The sequence below is a fragment of the Fringilla coelebs genome (assembly GCF_963513975.1).
Source record: "Fringilla coelebs genome assembly, chromosome: 17".
In the NCBI taxonomy this organism is placed as follows: Eukaryota; Metazoa; Chordata; class Aves; order Passeriformes; family Fringillidae; genus Fringilla; species Fringilla coelebs.
In genome coordinates this window covers 8826803-8854519 of record NC_140043.1, presented here as the reverse complement: position 1 = coordinate 8854519, position 27717 = coordinate 8826803, and the positions used below count along the sequence as shown (strand labels likewise).

At 45.1% G+C, this 27717-nt stretch overlaps 1 protein-coding gene across 2 annotated transcripts in view; it reads right to left on the bottom strand.

The window, feature by feature from the left end:
• Window positions 1-22929, bottom strand: part of LOC311160491 (uncharacterized protein) — a 31246-nt gene extending 8317 nt beyond the window's left edge. Inside the window, exons 1-5 of one of the 2 annotated variants that reach the window (XM_084217317.1) lie at window positions 22796-22929; window positions 4605-5599; window positions 689-713; window positions 512-559; window positions 309-411 (exon numbers count right to left, since the gene is read on the bottom strand). In XM_084217317.1, the coding sequence (XP_084073443.1) occupies window positions 309-411; window positions 512-559; window positions 689-713; window positions 4605-5599; window positions 22796-22873 (1249 nt within the window). In that variant the 5' untranslated portion in view covers window positions 22874-22929. Of the gene's footprint in view, window positions 1-308; window positions 412-511; window positions 564-688; window positions 714-4604; window positions 5600-22795 lie in introns of both variants that reach the window. The other variant, XM_084217318.1, reaches the window with a different exon arrangement.
• Window positions 22930-27717: the final 4788 nt, after the last annotated feature.

The following is a 27717-nucleotide window of genomic DNA, read 5'->3' as shown; positions in this document are numbered from 1 at the left end:
GGGTCTGTGTAGGTTGTGTGTAGCAGCCTGAACCCAACGCGTTTGCTCTGCTAACCCAGTGTCTCTGCAGCGCCATGTGCTGTGACAGCTTGTGCTGGCAGCGTGCTGGAGCTGTGCTTCCATGAGCTCCTTGCCAGGGGAATTACCCTAGCAGGGAGGGGGGGGCAGCAAGGGACAGTGCCCACAACAAAGCCTTTCTGCCGAGGAGCGGCTCTCCAGCTGTGCCCGGGCCAGACAGCGGCAGGGCTGCGGGAGGGAGGGTCTGATGGAGCTGCCCGGGGCTGCCCTGGCCCACGCCCCGCACTCACCCGCCTGCTCCCGGCTCACAGAGTGGTTGTTGTTTTCATTCTCCCGGCTTGGCACCACCAGCTGGAGCTCATTGATATCGACAGTGGAGTTCTGGATCCTGTTCTACAACTCAGAACATGCCCCAGTAAACATCGTCAGACAAACAGTGCAACAGCCAACATGAAAGAGAGAAACAGAAATTGCTGAAGCCATTAGCACTAACCTCCTGGTCACTGCATGCGTTGGATGAGCTCCTTTTGGGGCACGTTCTCTGCCTGGAAAGGAGAGACAGCAACAACAACAACAAGCCCTGGAGTGAGTTAAAGATCCACAGCAGGAAAGTTCTCGGCTCTGCTCATCCTGCGAGGGGAACCCGGCAGGTTATGAGCATCCAAAATACTTGCCAAGACTCAAGGCAGCAAGGCCTGTAAACAAGGGGAGAAAATGATATGCTCATGTGGTGGAAAGTCAGCTGAAGTAGAGATGAAGCTGTCATCTTCTTCCTCTGCTCACTGCAAAAGCAGGAGCAGAGCTCAGACCTGTGCCAAGTCCCACCAGGCTCCCCCCTGGCAGCTGCTCTTTCACATCAGTGACTGAACAGCAGGACTGAGATCCTTCAGTCTGGGCAGTGACATCCCTCCTATCCTGCTAGACAGAATATTTCATCTGCACAGCTAATACTGCACACTGGGTTATATTTAGCAAGCAGAGAGCATCAGATGCTGCTCATTTGTGTGACTGTTTCAGTGAAAGGCAGTGCTGTGGCAGATGATGATGGGATGAACGTGCCTCTTGGCTGAAGGGAGACACATGCCTGTTCTTCGCCATTTTTTCACATTTTTACTCAAACTGAGATTACAAAACAACTAGTGTTATAAACTTTTGGACGAATAAGACTTAAAGACATCACAAAGAAAGGCTAGCAGTGGTGGACCTGATAATGACTGAAACAAGTGCCCAATGGTTCTCCAGGGGACAGGGCGGGCTCAGGGGAGCATTAAGCACTGACTGATGGGATGCAACCCAGGTTATTGAAAAGGCAAATCCTTGCCCCAGGTGATGGATGGGCAGCAGGCAGTGACTGGCAGGGCAGCTTGGGTGGGGAGAGATGGCAACACTGAAGGCTTGATGGAGTCACTGCACACCCAAGGGTTGGGAGGCTGTGCAGACCTAAAGTGCAGCTGCAATTCATGGGTTGCAACCATACAGCAAAAGTTTGACTGCATGGGACAGGATTAAAATTAAATAAGATGGACATATCTGTTGTTCCTGGGGCTTGGGAAAGAAAATAAAAAATCCCCCATTACTCGAGCCAGGCTTCATGGCCAAAAGTAATTAGAATTATTGGCCAACTAACAACTGAAGCTTTCATTCCCTCCCCAAGTAGAAAACAAAAGCTGCAGTGTGGCAGAGACTTGGAGTTTCCCCAGAGAGCTTTGCCCTGCTCAATGCAATGAGCCTGAGCAGATACTGCTGATGACTTGGTGCACTGGAGTGGCAGTGGGTGCCAAGCCCATCCCAGGCCATTTCTACTCCTGGCAAGGCTGAGCCTGCTACTTTTAGCTAAGCAAGAGCAGCAGATAGAAATGAAAGAAAAAAAAAAAATCAACAGCTGAACCTGGTACCAGAGGAATAAATAAAGTATGAAGAGAAAAGAAAGTTGAAGGCAAGTTTACAAGGCCAAGAGCTTCCAGGTTCCTCTTGGCATCCTCTGCAGTGCCCAGTGCAGCCAGGACAGTGTCCCTGTGCCTCGGGGGGCTGGTCCCAGTTCTGAGTGTGCTGCACTGGTAAAGCAGCATCATCTCCCCTCAGCCCACCCCGTGCCACCCTGACATTTTCTGCAGTGAGGACAGACTGCAGCTAATACACATTTGACACCTCATTTCAAGCCCCTATTTAGGACAAGAAGCATAAAATAGAGCTTGATGGGCTCAATCTAAAAGAAGTTTAATGCTTAGAGCTTAATGGCCTCAGCAGTCTTATTCTGAGCTGCATTAAAAACCCACAGCTGCCCGTTGTAGGCAAGCTCCAGCCAGGGCCAGTGGTTCTGGGGCCACAGACCAACACCCTTGCAGCAGTTAGCACAGTAAAGAGGGAGAAAAGACTCTTCCAGTGCAACACAGGTGAGGTAACTCAGCACAGGTCATGGCATCACTTTCACCTGGTCTCACTTAAGAGCTCTAAGTCTGATAAAAAACAGAGTGGTGTAATCAAAGCTTCCCAAGGACAGCATGCAGGGAATCTAGGAGGCTGGGATAGAAAACACCCTGTTAAGAGGCTAAAGGAGTAGGGGTAGACTCTATTTATATTCAGTCAATAGCTGGCTGAGGTATAGATATCTTCTTAAAAAGAAAAAAAAAGAATTGTATAGCAATGAAGAGGCATAAATGCCAGAGTTAAAAGAAGCAAGCCTAATCCTGTGCCATAGGGACCCCTGTAGGATGTGTTCCCAGCGACCAGAACACACAAACATTGCTGTGTGGGGCTGCAGCCTGTGGACTGTTTTTTCTGTTGGTCAGCAAGAGCAGAACATTATTTTGTAAACATCTAACAAATAGAAAGCCAGACTGTGAATGTGAGCAGCATGGCCTGACTTTCTAAACAGGTTTTGCCGGGGAAACCTTAGCCAGTGGAGCCTCAGATTGCTGGTGCACTTTTTGGGTTGAATAATACTCTGCTCATGGATCATTACAGTGAAATTAAATAGGGGTATTGGAGCAAGAACAGCCTACTCAACATGTGTATCAGCCCAGACTGCTGCCATAGCAAAGGGAGCCTGTTTCTGTCTCTTTTGGAGATTGGCAAGGATATAAAAATAAAGTATTTGGTATCTGGAAGACATTTTCCACCAGACTTTTTCCTTTAGAGCTAGCAAAAAAATTGTGGTCTAAATTAGTGCTCTGCAAGCTCTTTAAAAACAAAAAGGTTAGTTAAATGTAGTACATGCAAATTTAACTCTTGCAGCTACAAAAAGCTCAGACCCTTAAAGCAGGAATTTCTATATGTACAGAACAGAGATGATATTTAAGCTTTACCACTGTGCCCATGTTCTCTGGTGCCCAGTGTGATTGGCCTGCCCTTGGTGTTTATTCTGCCAGAGCTAAAGTGCAGCCTCCATCAGGACAAGGAAAACCAAAGTGCTCTGCCAAACCAGCCCCAGTGTGGAGGGTGTCTGGGCAGTGCTGAGCTCTGGGGTTGGAGGATCCACACGGGATGAGGCAGGGGATGCAGGAAGGGAGAAACCAGAGCAGCTGCTGGATGGCTCTGGGAAATGAACACTCCTGCCACTACCCAGAGCAGAGCCCTGCAAGGGGCACTGCTTGTTTCAGTTTACCTGATGTTTTATCATTTGGAAAATGGTGTTTATTTTGACAAAAACCTGGGAAGAAAGGGCTCTGTTTTGAATTTGTTGGAAGGGAGAGAAATAAATCATGGTTTCTACAAAAATGTTTTCACTAGGGAGTTAGAAAAATGCAAACATATGCTGGGGGGCGGAGAAGTGTTCCTTGGATAGATATAGAGAAAAGAAATACATAAAGGAAAAGCAATTGACTAGAGAGGCATGCTTGTGTAACTGTTAGCATTTAACTAGTTAGCATCAGGACCTGGAAATCCACAACCCAGCCTGACCATCAGCTCATTTGACTGGATTGTTTTGGATTGCATTTGGGAACAATGAGAGCTACTGCAGCATGGCTCTGGGCTCTTCCCCAGCATCAAAGGGATGTGCAGATGACTTCCTAACACACTGAATGCACTGCATTTAGAATTTCTGCACAGTCTCTTGGATAAAATATGCTACAGATGGGAAAATATTTTTAAATCTTAATTCTATGTGGCAATACTTTGGTTGTTATTTACTTTTCTACAGAGTGCTAGTGATGGTTGGTTAGAGCCAAACTGTGGGATCTCTGTGAAAAGATGAAGTGACTGTCAGCTCACAGTCCTCAGGAGACTCAGGGGAGGGTGATCTTTCTCTGCTGATTTTGTCCACCAGCCAAAAGCTGAGATTCAAAGACACCACTGCCATTGAAACAAAAAATGCCCAGGAAAGTCCTGACTATTCAGGCATTTCTGCAGGAAAAAGAAAATAAATCCAAGGTACAGGAGTTGTAGAAGTAGGAAAGAAAACTGAGGAGCCTAGGGCAGGAGCAGTGGGGGGCACTGACTCCCTCTGTACCCACTTCACCACCTTTGGAGGACAGCAGGAGTTAGCAGAGCAAAGGACAGTAACTCTTCTCTGTGACTGTATCCCTTTTGTGGTCATTTCCCCGTGGCTAATATCACATGCTTCCAAGGCTCTGGCATCACCTTACCTGCAAGCTACGCAGAGGGCAGAGAGCAAGGCAAGAGCAAAGACAACAATCCCTGTGCCAATTGCCAGCAGCATCACGTTCTCCTTCCTCTCCTGCCTGACAGCCCCCACGGGGCTGGGCTCGCTGATGTTCCTGTACTCGAAGAGCAGCGCGAAGCCCCGGCCCCGGTCCGTGGTGGTGATCAGCTCCATGATGACCTCGACCATCTCCAGGGGTGACCCGAACACCATGGTCTTGTTCACGGGGGAGTTTGGGCCGCAGAAGCGAGAGGAAAACGTGATGAGATCAGAAACGTATAACACATCATGGGGACAGACATCCCCTGCTGGCTGAGGGCTGGAGGAGATTTCCATGGGCAGTGCTGTTGAGGGAAGAGTCCAGCTCCCTGCTGTGACTTCATCTCTCTCACCAGCACCTAGGTGGGCAAGCAACATCTTCCCTTCCAAATCCCCTCGTGTTTCCAGGCCGCTGGTGTTTGGCCTCTGCATTGAGGCACTTCCAGCCACAGGGAATGGCAGCTCCTCTGGCTGAGCCTTGGTAATCGCTTTGGGTTCCTTCATCTGCTTCCACTGGTTTTCTTCAGCTGCTTGTTTGGCTTCGTTTTTTTTTGAGATGGTTCCTGGAAGTTCATCCAGGTGGCCAGCAAGGTCCTTTGACTGGTCTCCAGCGCTGCTCAGGTTCTGAGCCACCTTCGGCGCCGAGCTCCGGAGAGAGGCTTTTGTGGTGTGGACAGCAAAGTCCAGGTTTTCCTCAAGAGAAGGCATGTCCTTATTTTCTGTTGTAGCAGGGGCTGAAAAGCCATCCCAGGGGGTTGGAGTTTCACTAGAGCTCTCAAAAATGTCAAAGTCAAATATTTCCAAGATGAGATGGGTCCTCATGGGAATGAAAAACTGCCAGACGCAGTGTGTCCCTGGGTAGTAGTTGTTTGGAAAACCTGGTGACAAAATCAGGCCTCTTTCCATTGATTCCACCACTGCACCACAGGAGTAATACACCTGGGAGATAAAACAAAGAATCTTACATCTTGCCACAGATTACACCCAGGATGTAGTCTGCCAGACCAATGGAAGGTCCAGCTCTTTTCTTTTCCCTTCAGAGACTGGTTTAAGATACCCCCAAGACAGGGAAATTCATTAAGCTTGTGCAAGTCTTAGCTCCTACTTTGTGGTGCATCAATCTAATATGGGAAGCCACTCTTAGAGACTATGGAAGTGTATATTGGATGGTCAACCTCCAAGAGAAATATAACCCACATAAGTAATTCACATAATTCTCACTTCCTACTACTGATAATTTGTGCTGTTGGCAAACGTACAACTTTTTGACCACACAAATATATTGCCCTAAACATTTGGTTGTGTGAGAAAAATCTTAAGAAGCTAAAGGGAAAATGTGTCACAGCATTTAAAACTCTGTGTTATTTTCATTACAAAAACATTTTCATGTAAAAAAAGAACCTTTGCATTGATGATCACCCATGATTCATCCAACCAACTCATCTTCTGTTTCAAGGGCATTCAGCCTTATTTACTTCAGTAAAATGTAGCTGCTTTTCATTGGGCAAATTGTCTCTTTTTCAAGTGCAAAGCCTCTCAAAATAGTGACAGCAGATATCAGCTCTCACCAGTAAACCAGCAACCGACATGCATTTTACATAACACAGTGACAGTTCCATGTAAATCTGCTATTTCTTCCTTCTCCACAAATAGCCTCCAGCCTCCAAGGAGGAAGGAAGTCCATAAATGGTGGCCATAAAAACCACCAAACCACCATTCTGCGCTTTTCTAAAGGTGCATCAGGCTGCTTTTGCACATCATATTTACAACTATCTTCTTCCAAAGCCACTCTCAGAGCCTTTTTTCAAGATTCTTTCATAAATTTGCAGAGCACAGAGCCCAGTCTGTGCCTTAGGCAATTGCTTTTGAAAAGGGAAAGAAAAAAACCCAGAAGTGCTTAGGTCACAAGCCTGGTCTAGGAGCATGGGTTTACGAGCATTAATTGGAAAAGAATTTGGGTTTGGGTTTGGTGTGGTTTTTTTATTGGAAATGATTAGTTGTCTTGGTCTGTTATCTATTTAAACACAAAGGAACTTGGCAGTAGAACAAACGAAGATTATGAAGTCCATATAAAGCCACAAAGATCAAAATACTCCAGATTTTTTTTTCTCTTGGTCCCTCCCCTTGGCTCATATTGAAATGGAAAGGAAAAAAATGCAATGCCAAATGTTAAAAGCTCCTAAATAGAAACAAAAAGCCCGACCTGTTCTACAAGGCACAGCCTTTGTTTTCCAGCAGGTGCTGCTCATACTCTGGGGGATTTCAGGGTGGATGCAGGATGGCCACAGAAAAGGACCAAAACAGCAACATGGGTGGAAACTTTGTTCTGTATTCAACTTGGAATCCAATATTTGACTTGTAAAAGTGTCATCTAAATCAAAGCCCACGTTAATTATAGTGGCATAAACTACAGGCTGCTCATTTAAGGCACCTGGGCTGGATTATGGCTGGAAGTCTCAAGTGGAAAAGAAACCACAATCATTGCCACACACATATTATTCTCTCTCTAATGCCTTAGGAGTCCCACATGTAAAACCAAAACATATTAATAGAAATTTACTGATCTTTTCTCCAGGAGGCAAAATGTTGGGGCTCAGTCTGTATTAGTTAATTCATTGTAAAAATCCAGGGGAAACAAGCAAAACTTTATGTCAATTTAAGAGGCTACAGGTCCTAACAGTTAGATCCATTTACTAATTCCCATCAGAAATATAGACACAGTCGTTGCCACTTGGATTTTACTGAAAACTTGCTGATTTCCCGGGAATATGCTCCTCTTTCCTCAGGGAGAGGATGCCTCTTCCACTTGGAAGAAGAATAGAGGGATTTTCTGTTACTTCTCTTGTATTCCTTTCCTTCATCCCAGCATATTGGTGCAGTCTTGCCTTTGTTCCACACGAATCTTCTGAGCTCACTTTTAAACAAGCATTTGCATAGCAAGAAACAGTAAACACCACCCAACTTTTGCACTCCAATATGTGCCCAGTTTAGGAGGCAGAGTGTGCACCAGCACTGCTGCTCTGGCAGGGTGGCACTCCTGGATGTGGGAGGATCACAGATTGGCTCAAGCCTCCTTAAATTAGCAGTGATTGAGGGCTGAGATTTTGTTTTGGGGAATATGGGAACCGATCCAGTTGCCTTTTTTCAGACACTGAGAAGGCGCTTGGAGGCGTTCACAGCCCCTCCTCTACTACCAGGAGACTTTGTTAACACCCCAGAGCTGCAGCCACCAGATCAGAGGGTCCTGTGGGATTCAGCAGCAGAGTGCTGAATGGGGAAGTGCATCCCCCCCAAATCCCTCGCCCCCACCCTCAGGATAAGCTCCCTTTCCTGCCTTGCCTTTCACTCAGATCTGTCAAACTGTCAGCATCTGAGCAGGAATATCTTGCACATTCTCTGTACATCCAAGGAGTCTCAGATGCAAGGTGCCTCTTGAGCCACCAGCTGGCTACAATAAAAACCCCCAAAGCTGCCCTGCACCCTCGAATCTGGGCAGAGAGGGAACTGCAATGTGTGAATTCCAGAAACAGGGCTGAAAGGTTGTGGCAGTGGGGGAATTTTTGATTTATTATGGCTTGTGAGACCAAAAAGATTCAAGACTTGCTCTGAGATCAGGAAAAAAAAAATCCACAAGGGACAGAAATGCAAGATAGATCTGAGGGAAGGGGAGGGGGAAGGATTTCTGATTAGTTTATAATCCCCAACTGACTGAATGACAAAATGGTTTTGTTCATTTGAATCACCCATTATAAACCCTGGGTTCTGCCAATTAGACACAGATGTTCCCTTCTGCAGCAAGCTACAGACTTGTGGGCTTTTGACAGATGCATGCAAAAAAAAAAAATTGGCACATTTTTAATCTTTGCAAATGATATGTTGTTGTCTTTTTAAAAACAACACTTGAAATATGCCCACACCAATCAGGTGAATTATGAGCAGGGAGAACCAGATCACCAGTCCTGTTTTTCTGCTTTCCAGTACTTTCCTCTCTGGCCAGTGATTCCAAATACTTCCAACAGTTGTGTTGAACTGAATCTCCAGTCCATCGTGGTCAGACAAATGCTTTCTGTACTGGGGGAACTGGGGAACTGCATTTAGTATGTTTAGAAGTGACTCAAATCTCAGCTACTGCTGCTCAGCCATAGACACAATGGTTGGCCATTTCAGAACATGCCAAGATGTTGCATTTCCCCCTTTGACACTACACAGCCCTCTGAAAAGCTTAAATCTCGTGCCATTACTAAAAAATGCCCCATTGTCATGTACTTACCTCCTCCTGTGCTGGTGTTTGGACTGAGAAGTTAATATTGGCATCAGCTTTGAGCTCTTTGAGATACACATGTGTAAGGAGTCATAAGGCACCAGGAAACACAGGGCTAAGGAGCACAAGGAGGACCTTGAGGCTGTCCCTCAAAGGGGACAGTGGAAGTGAAGCTGAGAATGCTCTGCTCCCCTCTGAGGAGCACATCTGCAGCAAACCCACATGTGATGCCGCTGTAGGGAGGTTTTCTTACACATGAACAGATGTGGCCAGAAGTGACTGCAGGACACTGCTCAGGAATCTCACTGCAGACACCAGATCTGGGCTGCTTCCTGAGCAGCACCAGCTCCCCAAGACCCTGCTGTGTTATAGAGGAGTGCAGTACAGAGCCACTGTGTCCCTGCTTCAAACTGGATTCTGTGCATCAAAGAGCTCTTAAGAAGTAGGAGGCACTGATGAAAAGCAGAATTCCCATGCATAAAAAGGAGAAAATTATTGTTTTGGCCAGATGGGATTTTACCATAAGGCCCACCCAAGAATATGCACTGGGAAGAGTAGTTATCATCATCTGATATATAATAAAACTCTTAAATCTGCTCTCCACTCACACCACACCTACAAATGTAGGCCTGGAGCCTCTGCATTCTTCCTGTAGGAATACTGTCAGGGGATCAACACATTCTAAGGGAATCCCACTCTCTACAAGATTAATTTAATTTAATAATATAATTACCACCCTTTAGTCACAATTACTCCCAAACAAGCAGGACCAGAGGCATGCTCAGAAGCAAGCTCCTCACTTTGCCAGGACAGGATAAGTTCTTGCAGCAGCTCATGCTCAGAACCTGCAGAGGTCTTACAAAAAGCCATGAATGGCAAGTTGTGGCAGCCTCTAGCTGGCCCCCAGCCTCCTCAGTGATGGGTGCCAGCCTCTGCCTGAGCCACAGCAAGCAGGCATGGCTGGGTTTCAATGTAGCTTGTTTTCTTTTATAAAATACCCAAGAAATAGCAAGTTCTTGGGGTGCATACCCTGAGTCAAAGCTCAGCAAAGGGAACTGAAGACACACAGCTGAGCCACTGAATTTCCACTACATGCCTGGGGCCAAAACACTCACCTAATAGAGGTACCCAGCTGCAGGCTTGCAAGGAAATGATGTGCAAAGTTCATAACCCACTTTGCCCTCATTAATGCTTTATGCACATCTCAACTTCTCTGCATTTCTCACATGTATTTCGAGTTCCAGGCAGATTTAAAAATGTCACTTCCTCTTCTTTTTAGAAACAAGCGTAGGAATAATCCACTATATTTCAAACTGACTGAACATTAAGAAGTGCTGCATTTCTTAGCCTTTTCAAGCACAGATGTGTATTAACTCCTTGTCCAAATAAAAGGGCTTTTTGGTCTTTGCTTGAAAGGAAAAATAAACTAGTACTGGAGTAAGGTGAGGACAGAAGCTTTTCATGCAGACCTTAGGCCCTTTAAAAACTCCTTGTGAAGACAGGATATTTGGTTATGATCCCATGATTTGAATCAGAAGATTATTTTATGTTTTGTCCCTTCCTGTAAAATAGCCCCACTACTTAAACACTTCTAAGATAGAAAAGAAAGAACTCCTCTACAGGTAGAGGGTTTTTTTTGCTTAATTTAAAAATCAAAATCCACTGCACATCCTAGAGCCAGAACAGGACAATGTATGGGCATCCCACAGCAGCCTTATCTGGTCAGCCTGCAGCTGATTGCACTGAAGCCACAGGGGTAAGCAAATTGTTTCTGCACAGAGATGGATGCAGTCTTAGAATCCAAGATTGTTCAGCCTAGATGATTAAATTTAGCCATCCGAGCTCAACATAGCATCAGTGGGATGAAAATTCAACAAGCTTTATTTGGGATCACTCACCCCTCCAAAATTAAAAACATCTTATGTGCACACATGCACACACACGTGTGCTTCTTTCAAAGAGCTGGAAATGCCTCAAGGCTCCTTCACCAGCTCCTTCACATTTATCCTGCCCAAACTTTAAAACTCTGACTACACCAACATCTTTGCTCAAAACACAGAGGGAGAGGTGTGGTATCCCAGCTACTTCCCCCTTCTTCCCTGCAAACATAGGAAGCTCATTCCAAGTTAAAGATCACTCGGGCTCCCGAGGACATTTGAACAGAGCCAGCCACCTGGGATGAAATATGAAGTGGCCCAAACATTCAGCCAGAGCAGAGAGAAAATGCTAAACTTGGGGTTTTAAAAAGAAAATGAGAAGGAAAAAGGGAAAGTTGTCATTCCACAATCCCAGTTTGCAAGGGAAAAACAAAATAAAGACAAGTCTTTACTTGCTGACATGGCTGGAACTCCCTGCAAGGTACCAGAAATACGATTCTTGTGGTTCCCAGCAACAGCCCCAAGTTTTCCTCTCACAGTATTTCCAAGCTAGGGAAGTCTGAGCTTTTTGGATGCTCATCAAATGCAGGATCTGAGGAAAGACTATCCCAAGAGTGAGATAGAAAACTCCAGTCTGTTGGTTTAAGAAGTGACCACATTTCCTTCGCTAGCTGACTGATCTAGAGATCAAAGCTGGTAGCAAAGCTGGCAGGACCTTTTCCAAGCACAGGACAAAGTAAACCAGAGACTTTGGAAAATTAGTGCTCTATTTAATTTTGCATTTTCAGCTCATCATTGCATGCAAGGTTTATTTTCTTCCATTAGAATGAACTAGATACAGCTGCAGCACATCTAACCTATTTTTTCCACCTGGCAGTACAAGAGTTCCTAGAAATGCCTTGGAATCACCACTTCCCTCCCTGCCAAAAGCCAAATTGCTGTTTGAAGCAGAGGCAACAGCAAAAGGAGACTCTCTCATCCCACGTTAGGGCAGCTCCTCAAGTGTCTCTGGGTGATGGAAAGTAGCAGAGTTAGCACAAGCAGATCAGACATGGCATGGACAGAGCACAACAAAAATTGCTGACACTGTGCTTGGTTATTAGCTTCCCCTGTCTCCTTTTTTTTGTCTTTATTTGTAATTATTTTCCAGCTTGATCTCCAAAAGAGTTTCTATCAATTTTGAGAGTACCCTGCTTGCTGAGGGGTCTTGCCCTGCCAACACAAACCCACCTCCTGCACACATGTGTGTTCTCCTTGCTCCCTGGGGCCATTCACACAAACAAGCTCTGAACAGGGCTCAAGCTGGGCTGAGCACACATTTGCTTTAATACATTTATGGTACCAGAGTGCCATAATACATTTTAATATATTTATGGTACCAGAGCAGTTGCACTCCTGTTTTTAAATGAGGACCTAATACTTCTTTAAATGAGTGCAACCTGCTGGATTTAAGCAAAACCAAACCCACATTTTTTAACAGATGCTCTGTTATTTTAGTGGTGGGCAGCAGCAGTTCCACCACATGAAAGTGATTATGGATGTGACATTTCCACTCTGCAAATCCCATTTTCAGGAAATGGACTTGTCTTGTATTTCTTCTTGGCACATATCAGACAGCTTCACAGGGCCCTGTTTTCACAATTATCTCTGGGTTTTATATTGGTTTTAATAATTTGCAGGACGTTTGGAAAGAACAAATATGCAGGTAGGAAGGAAAGGAAGCTGTGAAAGCCTCTTACTGAAGGAGACAAGGAAAACAAAAATACTGCTAGAAGAGTAGGGGAGGGAAGCAGGAATGCAGTTCAGCAATTAGAGCAAAGAATGCAAAGTCTGAATGAGACTTGAGGACTTGGAGGCCCAAATATGCCTCAGACTGCAGACATGCTATTCTCTCTTATTCTTCCCATATGTGACTCTGCTGCAGCTCAAGCATCACAAGAAGACTGCTGGGAAGGCACTGCTTTATTTCACTGGAGAACAGGCAACCTTCTCCTCACTTCCTACCAAAAAAAGAATAATCAGGGGGGAAGGAATGTTTTCATACCCTTGGATGGAGGCAAATGAGCTCTGCTGGGATGGAAAGAGGCTGGCAGGGCTCAGGGTACCCTCACCTGCTGCAGGTCTCCAGGGCCAGCTCCCAGAGCCTGCCTGGGGATGCAGCATTCCCTGCAGCAGCTTTCCAAACCGTTAGGCAGGCATGGCCACAACAACTCCCTGGGAATCAAAGCAGCTGCAGAAGAAGTGGCAGGAGAAGGTCAGTGATCTCATTAGAGCCAGGAGGCCAGGGCCCCCAGCCACAGCGAGGTCCCAGCTCCACAGCTGCAGTGTGTTTTGATACCTGGCTCTGGCAGATTGCATAACTGCACCATGAGGTCACCATCCCTCCTCCTTGATCCTCGCTCAGAGCAGGAGGTGGGGAAAAGGAAAAATACAAAAAAACAAACACGGGCACTCCGACAACCACCAGGCACTGTGGAGAACAACAGCCCTCCTCATTTAACTCCAGAGATGCTTGCTCCCAAACAACAAAAAAATGCTTGTTCCCAGGGACACAAGCAGGGGCTGTTTTGTGAACAATCACCCATGGAACAGCCCAGCTTTCCATAGCATGATCAGCATGTATGCACTCTGAGCATACATTGACATTTCGTGCTTGCCTTCAGAGCATGCTGAGTAAAGGCAGCAGAATGCTCTGCTGCTTTTGGGAGGCTCTGGTGAGAAGGAAAACCAGTTCATCCTCATTAGGCCAGAGATGCCAACCTACACCACAGTTATGAGCAGTGGGAAGATTTTTCTGCAGCAGCCACAGACCTTTTTGAGTATCTGCTGCAAGATTCCTGTATTAGATGAGGAACACCCGGCCCTGGGTGCAAGGAATGCTGGCTAATTTAGCTCATTTCCTTCTGCAGGCAGAAGCCAGAGTTCTTTCCTACAGAGGGAAATTCAGAGCAATAGTTAGAGATGGTCATAAGAGCCCTCTGGAAGAGGATGTCCCCTCTCAGCAAAGGTGGGACTGCAGGAGGCTCATTGCTAACTCAGCTACCTAAGGGCTCAGAGGTGAAGCCTCAGAACACTGAAAAGAATTCTTGTTCTCTTCCACCAGATCACAAATAGGGAGAAGTTTTAGTTCTCCCCTTTCAATTCTCTAGTTAGGATGGAGTTGGATTCACCTACAAGACCTCTCACAAGTTACAGCTATGATCTATATTTTTAGAGCTAGAAATGCTTATGGTGAATAGTTTTTCTCTGGGCTTGGCAGCTCATGGGTACATTTTTCACCTGTCAGATTCTCAGACTGAAGTTGCCATACAGGAGTAATCCTAGCATTCACTGATTACTCAATAGTTGTTGCATGTCAAGGTGCAGACATGCTTATGAAGTGGATAAAATGTTGGTAGAGTGTGAAATACAGATAGAAGTGCTCTGGAAGAGACCTAGGCCAAGGCACAGGACATTTTTTTTGTTTAATTTCATTTACATCAGGTGCTTTTACTAGAAACTAAGTGCCAGGTCTTATTCTGAATATTTCTCTATCTTGACTGCAGTCCCACATTACAATATTAATTTCATTCTTCTCATTTCAGTCTGAAAGGACAAAAGCCAGATTGTTTTTCTATCAAATGATTTGAAAAATCTATTAAAAATGTGCAAATCCAGTGCTTGGAAAGACCCACCTGGTTAGGCAGTGCTCCCTTGGGGACTGTAACCATTACACCCATAAAGCAGAACTATTTTAAGCAGAAACCTCTCATAACTGCCTCATAAATTTATTGTGCTCTCCTCCTGCAACAAATATGATCCATGTCCCTAGGAGAGCAGTCTGAACATTGGCTCTCCCCTTTCATCACAACATCAGCTTTTATGCCCAAGGAAGCATACAACATATCTGACATAACATCCACCAGGGAGTGCTGGAATTCCCAGCCTTTTCTTGTAGACCTTTCAGACTAATCCTTGCAGGGGGGGGAAACAAAGCAAACTCGTGTGACTGGACACTCAGCAAACAAATAGAGATTCTCCAACAAAGATGCAAGATGCCCTATCAAATAAGATCCTTCATCTACACAAAGCTGCTATCCATGTTCTAGTTTGTTGGGTTCCTTTTTCAGAAAATACCCTCATTCAAACATACAAAAAAATGTAAAGCCTTAGAAAGAGAAACAAAGGCATCATTTAGAGTGTCTCCTCAGGCAAATAATCCTGAATATGATGGGACCATGGTAAATAAAAGTAAGGCAGTGTAATGAAGAGTTCAAGATGCCATGGCCATTTGCTTCAGGGCTTTAATAGGTCACATAGGTCTATTCTCTACTGGAGCAAGTTCTCATTAACAAAGGGTACACAACACACCATAGAAAAATTAATAGTAAATGATAGGGTTGGTGGGAACTGGCAGGGGTGATGGGGCAATTTCCAGAAGATCAATCTGGTTTTCATTTTCTATAAATTGAGCCGTTTAAAGCAGCTCAAATTAAAGAGTAGAAAACATGGTCAGATTGTTTTCTACTGCTTGGTAACCAGATGGAATATATAACAAAACAAAAGCTATAGTCCTGCAGCAAAAGTTTATTTGTGGAGTTCAGTATAAAAATTGTACACCCTTGAACAAGTTATGTATATCCATAGGAATCTGTGAAATGAATGTTCCCAAATTCATATATATCACCTCCCAAATACCTGGGGGAGATATAAATAATGAAATCCATATGCACCTTAGGTGCCCAGAGCTGCTCTGTTTAATTTTGAAAGGACAAACAGGAGAAAGGAGAATTGAAAGGCAATCCCAGGCAAAATTTGCTGGCCACTTCCTGGGAAATAAACTTGTATTTTTAAAAGCAAATAAAACACACACATGTACATGTAAACAGGCCTGGCAAAAGAAGAGCTGTTTGTGTTTGCACTTCCAGCCACATGACCCTGTTGTTTCATTCAGACACTTCAGATGTTTCACATGCTGGAAGCCTATTGTACAAACATATGGAGAAAGAAACATTCCATATGAGAATGCCAAACCTGCAAATATTCTGTGTGACCATTACTGCTGCAGAGCTGTTATCCCAGCCTTTTGGGAACCAGGTTGTTGTGTCACTAAATGTCACTAGCAGGTGGGGGGGGGGTTGCAGAAGACATGGGTAGGGATCTTTCAAATGCAAGCAAAGAAAAACCTTCTCCCTTTCATGCAATCTTTTAAGCTGGGCTTCCACATGAGCCATTGCTGCAGCTGGAGCTGGAGCATCCATGGGTCTGCTATGATCTGAGTGCTCATCCTTAGCTTTGGATGGAATACAAACAGCAGCACTTCTCCCCACCTTCTCCTCCCAGGATTAGTCTCCTCTCGTGCACTCTGGAAAGGGAAATTTCCAAGACTCTGTCTTTGCCAGGATTTCAGAGAGGAGGATGCTTGTAAATTTTACTTTATTGCTTACACATAAGGAGAGACCATGAGGGCACAGCAGGGAGGGTTGGGAGAAAGCTGAAAAAAGTATCACAGATACTGCAGACAGAGGAAAACTTAGCCTGGGTTTGTTGTTACAGGGTCCCAACCAGTGAGCAGTTTGTTTTCCTAAATAAATCTGCTTTGCAGACATCCTTTCTTCTTCCCATTCACATTCCAACCAGGAAACCTGGAATAAGTTACTGTTGATTTTAGAGGCAAATCAAAGTGTTCAGCCTGCTAAGCTCTCATTTAAGGTTAGTCTTGATGAGCAGCTCCTTGGGGCCCTCATATTCAAATAGTGAAGGCTCAGATTTACCTGAAGTGCCCACCCATGCAGATCTGGAGCACAGGAGGAAGCCAAGGGCATGGGCAGCCTGGGCTTTGAGTCTCAGTGCTACCAGTAAAGGCTTCACATTTTCAGTCAAAAAATCCCTTTAATAAAAACTCAGTCTCTAAACACTGGAATATTTACTAACCAAGACCAGGAGAGAGATGGACTTAAGTAGTATAAATGGATTAGATCTCCCACTGCTAATCCCAAATGAAGCACAGTTCACAGCAGGCACGCTGTCCTTGGAAATGACCAACTCCTTGGGATTTGGATCAGGCTGGACTTTCAGAGGCACATCATCCCAGAGCTCCTGTGCCCAGGAATCTGTCATTATTGGCCTCCTTGTCACCTGACCCCAGCTAAGTCCTGCTACACCTTAGCAGAATAAAGAAATATAAATACTTTGAAAACAGATCAGTAAGAGATGGATGAACTTCCAGAATCCCTTCCTAAGAGCTGACAGTAGTTCTGAATGAAGGCTTGTGGCAGCTCATTTTGTTGAGCTCATTTGGTGTTGAAACCTGGCTGCTAATATAAAGAAATGAGAGGAGTAAAACACAGGATGAAAATGAGATAGTGTAGCAGGTTATGGCTTGCATGTGAAAAATTGCTTTTGTTTTGCCACTTTGAACACCACCCACCCCTGCTTTCTATTGAAGCATAATGGTACTGCCTGTACTCCCCCAGGAACAAGGATTTCACTTAGTTTAATAGTTTCTGTAATTAGATATTTGTGAAACTCTGAAATGCTCTGATGAAAGGTACTGTAAAAGTATTACCAACTCTTCCACCATGAAAGGGCTCCACCCAAACCCAAATACAGATGTTGTCCTCAATGCACATCATTACTAATCCAAGCCAGCAGTACTTATGGCCTGATTTACATCCTCCTGAAGTCTCAGATGACTTCTGTGAGCTCCAGTAGGGCTCCAAGAACTCTAGAAAGGAAATACAGGCAAATTAGCCTTTGCTCTTCTCAAAATTAGAACCTCCTTTCTATTGGCAATGACATGAGTAAGGATATTCAGAATGGACCACGGGGCCATTTGCTGCTGAGAGCTTGTGAGAGGAATGATAATGTTCTTACAGTGAGTTTGAAAACCAAGGCTGACAGTCAGGCTTCTCCCTACTGCTGTAAAGTTGTTACACATATTAATGAAATGTGCCTTGTCCCTGCTCCACCCTTCTCCTGCCATGAATTTGTACAAGAGGATGACTTTTCTATTTAGTACATCCCATACTCATGCAAGTATCTAAGCACCATGCTGAATATTTATCATTTATAGGTCTGGGATATCAGTGCATACAGAGGACAGTGTGTACTGGCAAGAACTGCTGTACCAGACCTGGTCTAGCTACACTACTGCTGGGGAGCCACTCTCTGGTACAAAATATGCCATGAGTTCCTTTTTTTTTAATGAAGAAAGGGAGGCAGGAAGAAAGAGACCTGAATATTTTACCACCATTCCTGGTCTGTCACACAAAAAAAAAGCAGAGGAGAGAATAGTAATTATTGGCTACCACAGGAAAGTTTGTTTGCTGGGTCTTTGCAAACCAGTGCAACAGGATTGTTTGCTCCAGCCTCTTAGATAGTAAGGAAAAAAAAATATTTCAGCGTTTTCACCCCAAGGATGGTTGGTATCTCTACCAGCACTACAGTCTTTTAGCTCCTTCTGCACAAAGATTACCCACATAATTCCAGAAATCTTCTGCCACTGTCTTGTTTCTCTTACCTTGGCAGCTGCTTCCATTGCTGGCCTTGGTGAATGAGAGAATTGTGGTTCAGCTCTACAAAGAGAGAATCCCCTGTGCTGTGCAGGACTTGAGGCCAGCCTTGTCCATCTTCTCAGCTTTCAGCTCCTCCAGTGCTTCCATAATTAGAATTATCAGGACTAAAACACTGTGGACATTATTGCTGCTTAGCGTGACGCTAACAAGCGAGCGCCAGATTTATAACACTCTGGCCAGACAGAATTAAAAAAAGAGTTACAAATCATTGCCCAGTTCCAGGGATATGTACTCCAGGATCTTATTTTGCCAGAGACTCCATGTGAACTTTAGCCTCTAGAAGAAATCCGCCTGCAATTTTCTAATTTAAATACCAGTCAGACCAGTGGCGGGATGTAAACTAACATGCATGAAAAATAAGGGTTCAATGACCCAAATCAATTATGTTTTAAGGGCACTGCTCTGGACTCAGTAGGAAATATTTTAAACAGGAAAAAGAACTAAATAGGATCATTCATTGAACTGACTTGGAAATGAGGCAGAAATTTGGTAAGTAAGAAATCCAATGCAAGCCAGCTTTATGAACCAAATTTAGTGGATTAAAAAAACCCAGCAAATCAACAACAAAAAAGAAAAACCGAACCAAAGTCAGAAAAAAATGAACCAAAACAACAAAAAAAACCCCAAGTCCAGATAATTTTTAGACTCAAATAATGTTTCAGGCTCCTGGGTACTAAAGTGAACAGTGCAATAAAACAAAGCAATTCTCACGCCTTCCTTGAGCCCAGTCAGTTTAACACTGTTTACTTCCAGACATTAAAAAAAAAAAAAAAAAACAAAAAGTGGTTTATAGAAACCCTGAAACTGCATCTTTATTAAAATATGACAACCTGCAGGTCTTCTGTATAAAGAAAAGTTAATAATTTAAAGAAAAAACAGCTTCTGAAGTTCAGAACCAACCACTGTGACTGGATTTTTAAAGTACATACACACAGGCTAGGGAGAAACAGCTCTACTGCTTCAGAATATATAAAGGTAGCTGCTCCCCAAACTGGCCAAACATCCAAACTCTGTGCACGGTAAACATCTGATCTGCCAAAACACATTGTAAACACAATAGGATGCAGTTATGGCAATTAATCAAGATACAAAGAAAACAGGAAAGACCTATCATTTCTCTGCTCCTCAAGCACAAAGTACTTTCACAAACAGTGAAGAGATTAATAGATATTAAGTCCACTGCCAACAAAACTTTCAGGTTCTTTGAAGGTGCCTTATTTGTCTTGACTGGCTTCATTTCTTGAGACAGAAATACAGCCTGGTGTGCATACTCAGTGCTTTACAGTGAGGAATAAAGCAAAAGCTACCTGGACCTAAAAATCCCATTAGAGTGTTACTAAAATAACCCCCACACCTGGCAGCTGCTGGGATTGGAACCAGATGTGCAGTACATCTGGTAAAGAATGGGACTGCTGCTAACAAACACTGAGCTATTTGAGGAATATATTTTTCCAGTCCAGCAAGGGTCCAGAATGACTTAGCAAAAGTTACTTATTTTGCCCCTACTTTTCTCAAGGCAGATGCTGACCACTGACAGACCTATTGTGCGCCAATTTAAAACATTTGAGACCTTCCCTATCCTCCTGCCCCAATCAGAAGTGCATATTTTGCTGCTCCAGTTGCATAATTTACTGATTCAGCTGCATGCTTGGTTGATCTGGTAGGAGACTAGTACAGTAGTTGAGATTCTGGATACATTGCCAAATGTGCAGCGTGCTTTGTTGATCAGGGCTGTAGAATTTAATAGCTGAAATTTCATACACTTTACTAATCAGGCCACATTCTTTGCTAATTGAGGTGCATATTTTAGTAGTTGATTTTTTTTTTAATCTTTCACTGATCTTGGGAAGGATCCTGCTCCCTCTGAAACCAGCAGGAATTTTGCCATAGTTCTTGCTGGGTAAAGGACTAAGACTTTCACTGGAGGGTCTAGGATTGCTAAGATTTCTTCTCTTAAACAGAACAAGAAAGGCTTGATTTTTTTTCTTTAAGCCCGCAAGTGAACAGAAGAATACCAGATGAAGGATGGCACTGGCATAGAGAACTCCTCCACAGGGATTTGATTAAACAGATAATATTTAATGGACATACAGAGACATAATTTTGACTGTGTTACTCTTTCATCAGGCTTACATTCTTCCTTCAGGATAAACAAGCCGCTTATCTGCACATCTTGTTCCATTTGATACAGACACGAAGGAGGAAACATCATGCACCTTATCTTCAAATTTTCTTTCATTTGATCTAACTCCTACTTTTAAATTGCTGGAATACTTGGTGAAGGATTCCAGAGAGAGCTCTACTTTGCCACAAAACATGTTGCAAACATCCACGCTACCTCACAGCATCACAAATTTTCTCAGCTCTTACTGGCAGAGACCACCTTCTTGGATGAAAAGAACAATTCAGTTCCCTGTATCTCATTCAGACTTTGCCCTTGCCAGGGGAGTTTCTGTTATGTGTTTACATTGCTAACTCTAAGCCAGAAGACAAAAAATTTCTCATAAATCGTTGAATACCTTTTTTCAACTGATAAACTGAACTACATTTGAACCACTAACTTAGAGTGGGATGTATATTTCTTTACTAGCATAGCAACACTATCAGTGTAGCCAAAAAGATAAAAATAGTGACGCCTACGCAGCACAGTGCAGTCCTTGATGAGTGAAGAGCAAGTGCAACTTACTCCAAGAAATAATAAAAACAGGGAGCAAGAGATGTACACACACGTCTGTTTGGACACAGAATTCCCCGTCACATTGAGGAAGATAAGCAATAGAAAATGCTTTTCATTCTGCAAAAGGAATTGTCCAGTATGTTAAGAGCCTATAAACAACGTGATCAAAACAATAATTGACACAGCAAGAAGTCAAGTTGGGGAAAGCAGGCAGGAGACTGCTGCTTCTTCATTGAAGAGGCAATTTCTTTTCTGTGGTGCTGTTGGTCAATACTTTAGTTCAGTTACTGCCTGGTGTGAAATCAAAGACTCCTGATTTCAGAGTTAGAGAACAATTGAAGTTGACTAGGAAACATTAGAGAAAAATTAGCAAAAATTAGAGAGTTTGCTGATGCATTCAGAGTCCCACCATTGCCTTTCACCCCCAAATGCACAGCACACAGCCAGTACTTGCTCCTCACAACTGTACAGGCAAAGGTAGAAGAAAAGCAGCACAGGAAGGATGCAATAATTCAGGGAAGCAAGCAAGTTATGTAGTTTAATAAGAGAGGTATGCAACTGGATGAGGGTAAGCTTGCATTCTGCAATGCAATCCTGACTTGAAAGAGAAACAAAATACAAAGCCCCACAACCATAGAATTCAATAGATCTTGGTAAAGTTAGTGTTTCAGAGCCAGAAATGTGGCTTAATTAAGTTCTCACTGTAGCTATCTTCACTAGGATACCAAAGTGAGATAAAACATCTTCATTTCAACCACAGTCATTGCTGCGTGTTTGTGTGCTGTGGCAGGGAATTACTTTATCAGGCAGAATTATAATGCTGTTTGCCACCAAAGAAAGCAACCCCACACTTTTTTTCTTTATATATACATGAATATGTAGCAAGACATAAATGTATGGAATAATATTTTCTTATACTCTAGTGGCTCATGTTTTATAAAATTGAGAATCTCTACTAGAGGTGTCAAACCATGGCTCTGTCAGGGTCCATAGAAAAGTCCCACTCCCTTTAGCGGGACCAGGACTGCTCATCCTTCCCAAATCTCAGAGCGACTGCTCTGCAGCTGCTCCTGGTTGTGGGGCGCTCCGTGTTTCCTCCTCTGCCTTTCCACCGCAGCTCGGGCGCCGCTCTCTCAGCTCCCCGTGCCCACTTGCTCCCAGCTCTGCGCGGATCCCTGCCCTGGGAGCTGTACCTGTCACTCGCAGAGTTTACCTGTTCCCCCTGCTACAGCCGAGGTGCACATGAGCGGTGACAGTAAAACAGCGCGAGGTATTTGGTTTGGACTCCCCGAGCCAGGCTGTGCCCGTGGCAGGGATGCCTTTGGGCAAGTGTTCTCATTTCTGCTGGGAATCCGTCGTCACTGGGCTTTCACCGGATTTCGGGTCCGGCTGTACCGAAGCGGCGGGGCCGATCCGGAGTCCCGGAGCATCCCGTCTCGCGGTGCCTCTCGCACTCCGAGGCGAGTCCCCGGCCAGCCCCACACCCCAAACCCCGAGAGACAGGAGCCGAAGGGACCCACAGCCGCGCCCGCCCCGCTGCATCTCTCCTGCCGGTGTCGGCGGCGCATCCCTGGTCCCGGGAGCACCGGCGCGCCCCTCACCCGCGCTGCCGGCAGCTCTGCTGCACCCCTCGCCCCGGGACTGCCGGTCCCTCCCCTCCTCCCGGCGGGGCTCCCGGGGCTCCCCCTCCCCGTCGGGCTCGCCGCTGCCGCGCTGCCCTGCCCGGTGCGGGCGGGGACCGGTGCCGCCGGTGCCGGGGGTTACCTTGGCTCCCGCCCCGCCGAGGCAGAGCGCCGCGGCCGCCGCCAGGACGAGCCCCGCGCCGGGGCCGCTGCGGAGCATGGCGCGCCGTGCCGAGCCGTGCCGAGCCGTGCCGCGCCGCGCTCAGCCAGCGCAGCTGCCGCGCCGAGCCGTGCCCCGAGCGGCGCCGCTGACAGCGACCCCCCGAGCCCGGCCTCCCCGCCCCTCGCCCCCTCCCCCGGCCGCTCCCGGCCCCTGCCCTCCCCCGGGGGGTCACCTGCGGCGCGGAGCTCGGCGGGGACCGGGCGGGGAGCGGGCTGGGGGGCAGCGGGGGTAGCGCGGTCCGAGCAGCCCTCCCCGGGGTGCTGTATCCTCGGCGGGCTCGGGAACCGCCGAGCTGGAGGCACCTCAGCCCCTGCGAGCGGCGGCGGGAGCGGATCCTGCGGGAAAAGTTTCGCCCCCGGGGCCGTGGGAGATGGAGGGGCTGCGGTGCAGGCACTGGAGAGGGCGGCTGCCCTGGGCAGCGCACCCGGCCGCTGCTCCAGTCCCCTGCCCTACCCTGCAGCCCAGTCAGGGGAGTGAAGGGACAGAGGAATGGGAAACAGGAAAAGGGCTCAGGTCTTTCCTAGCTAAAAGCACCCCGGCTTCATCTGAGCACGAAGCAAGGGACGGGAAAGGAATATTCACGAGCATCCTGGGGAGCCCAAAGCACAGGACCTGCACAAAAACCAGGAGTCAGGGTACAGCAGCCACTTAACCTTTCTGAGGGTGATGGGAGGGCAAGGGACACTTCTTGCTTCCGTTGCAGCTTTCTGGTTTACACTCTTCTGTACCCCATTGATTCACACCACATCCTGCAGTGAGTGTCAGACAACAATTTACTCAATGGGAAGAAATGGATAACACCTTCAGTTGGTGTCCAAGTGGATGCATATAACAAGCATGAAGTTAGAGGGCTGGTGTCAAAGAAAACTTTCTGTTTTCATAAATGCAGTCTTGTGTTGAATGCATCCCAGCCCTGACCCCATGTCTAGTCCAGGCCATTCACCTGCTCCGTGGGTTTGATGTCCTGATTGTAGGAGACAATGCCTGAATCCCAAAGAAGTGAAACAGATCTCCACCTAATCCTTCCAGTGCTCGTGAGATGAAGCTGCCTGTTAGCCTTTACTAGGCACCTACAAAAAGTAACAACGTGATTAGCCTAAGGCTGAGGGAGGCTCAGGGACAGGACTGCTCACTGCCCACCAGGACCAGGCTGCCTCCCTGGGAAATGTACATATCTCATTTAGAAGGAAAGACACATAAGGAATGTCTCAATAGTTTAATTGGCTTGTTTATACTTCTTGCACTGAAAGCAGAAGATGCAAATAATTCTTTGCGTGACCAATTCTTATTTTACCCTTCTTTTTTCAGGGCAAACTCCTGTAAAGGGCGTTCCTGGGCTCTGACCTTGTCAGTTATTTACTGTGACTGCCTGCGCTTGAATTTACATTTTGCTCCTCCCGGGTAATATTTCTTTGACTTACCTGTCAGATGAAAAAGCATATATCAGAGAATTTATAACTACATTTTATCTGTTCTGAATAAACACAAAACCCAGGACACTTGGCATCCTTGGCAGGAGGGTTTTTCTGAGCAGAACACTTCTGCCTGAAGGGCAGTCTGGTCTCTGTAGCATAGCACTGAGGCACATTGCTTTTCTCAACACTTACGGTTAAATCTCAGGGCAATGTCACCACAAATGTTTGTTAAGCTTTGAAAAATCCCTGAAACAAGAAATCTACTTTTTTTCCACATGAGGCTCAGTGTGACAAGAAGTAAAGGCAGAGATTCCATGTCCTGTTTCCTTATGCTGATGCACAGTTATTGAGGATGTAAGTAAAAGACTAGCTGGTAGAAAAGTACATTCAAAACCCTTCTTTGCTCAGACACTGCTGGAATAATAATATAAAAATATCTAAATGAAAGGGAAAGAACAAGTCCAAGTCTAGCAGCTCTCTTTTTAAGGATCTTACACCCCTGTTATTTGGATTCCTTTTCAGGGGTCATCTGAGTGCATGCACCCGTAATCCTTTGGAGGCAAAGAAGGTGCTCTGTGGGCCACACTACTATTCCAAGCTGTAGACCTTGGGCATGTAGCACAAACACAACTGTATGCTGATTTCTCATGTTCGTGTTTGCCCTGTTGTTGGCCTCACAAACTCTGTCAGTATGTCTTTGTTCCCTTATCTCAGCATCCCTCTGCTAGCAGAACCTGTCCACACCACTTTTCATCACTACGGCTCAGCAATGACTTAGCATCTAGAATTAAGGATCAAACGTACAGTAGTCTGCTCATAAAGTATCTTCAGCTCAAGTTGTTGACCCTTTCAAACCATATTTTAATGAGGATTATGTTTTATATTTATGATCTCCTTCTGTGAGCAGGCAGGAGGACTCTCTATGGGCTTGAACAACTTCCCACAGCAGGCAGCACAGAAGACTGGGTCCAAAAGGTGTCTGACTGCCCACTGGAGGCAATGACCACGAAGCCAGGCTTGCAAGTGGTACCTGCCAACCTCTTCCAGGTGAGCTGCCTTCCCCCAGTGTCACAGCTGCCTGTTAGACAGATGTGGCAGGCAGCTGGAGGATTTACTGGGAGGATCAAGAAAGGACAGAAGGGTAAAAGGTGCTTTGTTTCCTGCCTAATCTTTATTCCCCATCTCCCACTCCCTACAGCCCCACACCTCACAGAGCTGCCACACAGCCCAGATCAGAGCTGTAGTCCATTCTCACCACATATCAGGGAAGGGGAGATACAGGGGCAACAACTGTTCACATCCCTGAACAAGCCTCTTCCACAGTCATCTTTAAGAAAGCAAATGTCTCTGTGTTGGACTCCCCATTGAAAACTTCAAGGTCTTCATGCTCTTTTAGCATGAAAAGTCCTTCCAAGGATAATGTTTCCTATTGTACCATGCCATTTTGAGAGCTCCTGAAATGCTGAAGCAAGCACCAATTTCAGTAGAATAGTGACATTTATGAAGTTAGTGGATAGGACTTGTGTGTGTAATGGCAGCACTTTCCTAACCAGTAGCTCCCGGCTGGGAAAGTAATTTCCAGGAAAAAAAATAACTAGAAATTTACTGCTTCCAGACTGGCAGCAAAAAATCATTTATTGTGGGAAATCTAAGCTTGGAATAAACCCCAGTAATTTCCATCAACTCTCTCTACACCACACACACAGAGATACATGGAAAGAACTTTCTGAATTAATTTCCAGGAAAATTAAGGCATCCTGATACCAAAAGTAACTTTCCTCGCCCAGAGAGACTATTGTAGAATGTCCCACAGAAATGAATGCAGTTCTTAGCAGTTTCTGTTTTTCAAAACAGCTGGTGTGACAAAACTGAATCCAGATTTAAACAGGAGGAGGGCATTGGCAAGATACTTTCAGTAACAAGTCCTTAAATCTTAGTTTATTCTCTGTACGCAAGAGCTCCCATATGCAAACCTTATGGTTACACAACATGGCTTTTTATGATTTCCCAGCCTTCTCTTAGGTATAGTAAAGGTTGATTAAATCCATTCTGAGCTCTCTTGTTTTATCAGACATACCACAGTTGCATCTGTCTTCATTGTTTATAGCAATGAGTCAGGAAAGCAACATTTTAAATACTTATCCATGCTAGAAAAGACATGCTAAAAATTGCTTAGGTATAATGCTGTAAAAATGTTTCACACATATAAATAAAATTTATGGGTAAATAAAATACATAAATTAAATATTAAGGCAATGTCTAATAAAGCATATTTCTGAAGACCTGCATTCTAGTTCCATTGTCTGTATTTAATATAAAACCATCTTTTTCCTCAGTGGGTGTGAGAGGCGAGTTGGATGCCTGAGTCTGATTGCAATCTGCCAGTAATAGAGCTATTTATATGTGGTTAGCACAGGTTTCTTTTTTGATGAATTTTTTGCAGACTGAGTGACACCAAATAACAGAAATATGTAAGCAGAAAAACATGCAGTAAGTACAGGGAATTGGAACATTGTGTTGCCAGTGGCTAGAGAGCAAGAACTTCTCTAAGGAAATATTTAGAAAAACGTGTTTGTAGCTATAAAAGCTGTAAGTGGAAAGCAGCACCCATGGGCTTTGTGCTGTGCAGAGAGTGCCACCCTCTGCTCCTGCAGAGTATGGAGCCTTTCTCTCCTTCCTGACTCTTCTTTCATAGCGCAATTCTCCTGCAGTGAGTTACAAAATTAGCCAGCTGGACAGGAACTCTACAAGCGGCCAGTATTCCCTGGTAATTTTGTTAGGTCATCTCTTTAATTGCACTTTTTTTTTTTTTTCCCTCAGAGGAAAGATGAATAAATTTCCCTTCCCCTTTTAGGAACAAGGCCCTGAAAAAGACAATTTCTATTAAGGTGTGACAGAGCTCACTTGGAGAGAAGGCAGCATGGCAGCTCCTGTATGCAATATAGTTGAAGGATGAGAGAATGCTGCAGCTGGCTGTGGTTAAAGAATTTGTTGTGGCACCTTCTGATCTTTCTTCCTGAAGAATTAAAGAGTGCTCAGCAACAAGAACTCTAACAGGCTTTGGGATAAGCCATGGGCTCTTTCACTGTTGGAGACAGAGACTGCACTTCATACAAGTTGTCTCCTGCAAATTTACAGGAATTCTCTCCCTTAAAGGCCTCATTTGTGATAGTGTTTGACATTTTTTCTGGCTTTTTAAACCGCTACATTCCTCTGTTGTCCTAAAAATTACATTACTGATGATTTCAGTATGAAGGATTCTCTTTCAGGCAGACTGGTTAAGCCTGTTGCAGCTTTGTGCCATTCTTGGACAATAGTCTTCAAACAAGAGGCTATTCCTGTAGCTGGAGCTTTGGTGCTATGTGGCAGAGTAGCAAGTAAAAAAGAGATACTTTGGAGCTTTACCCAAGCATTACATTGCTCTAG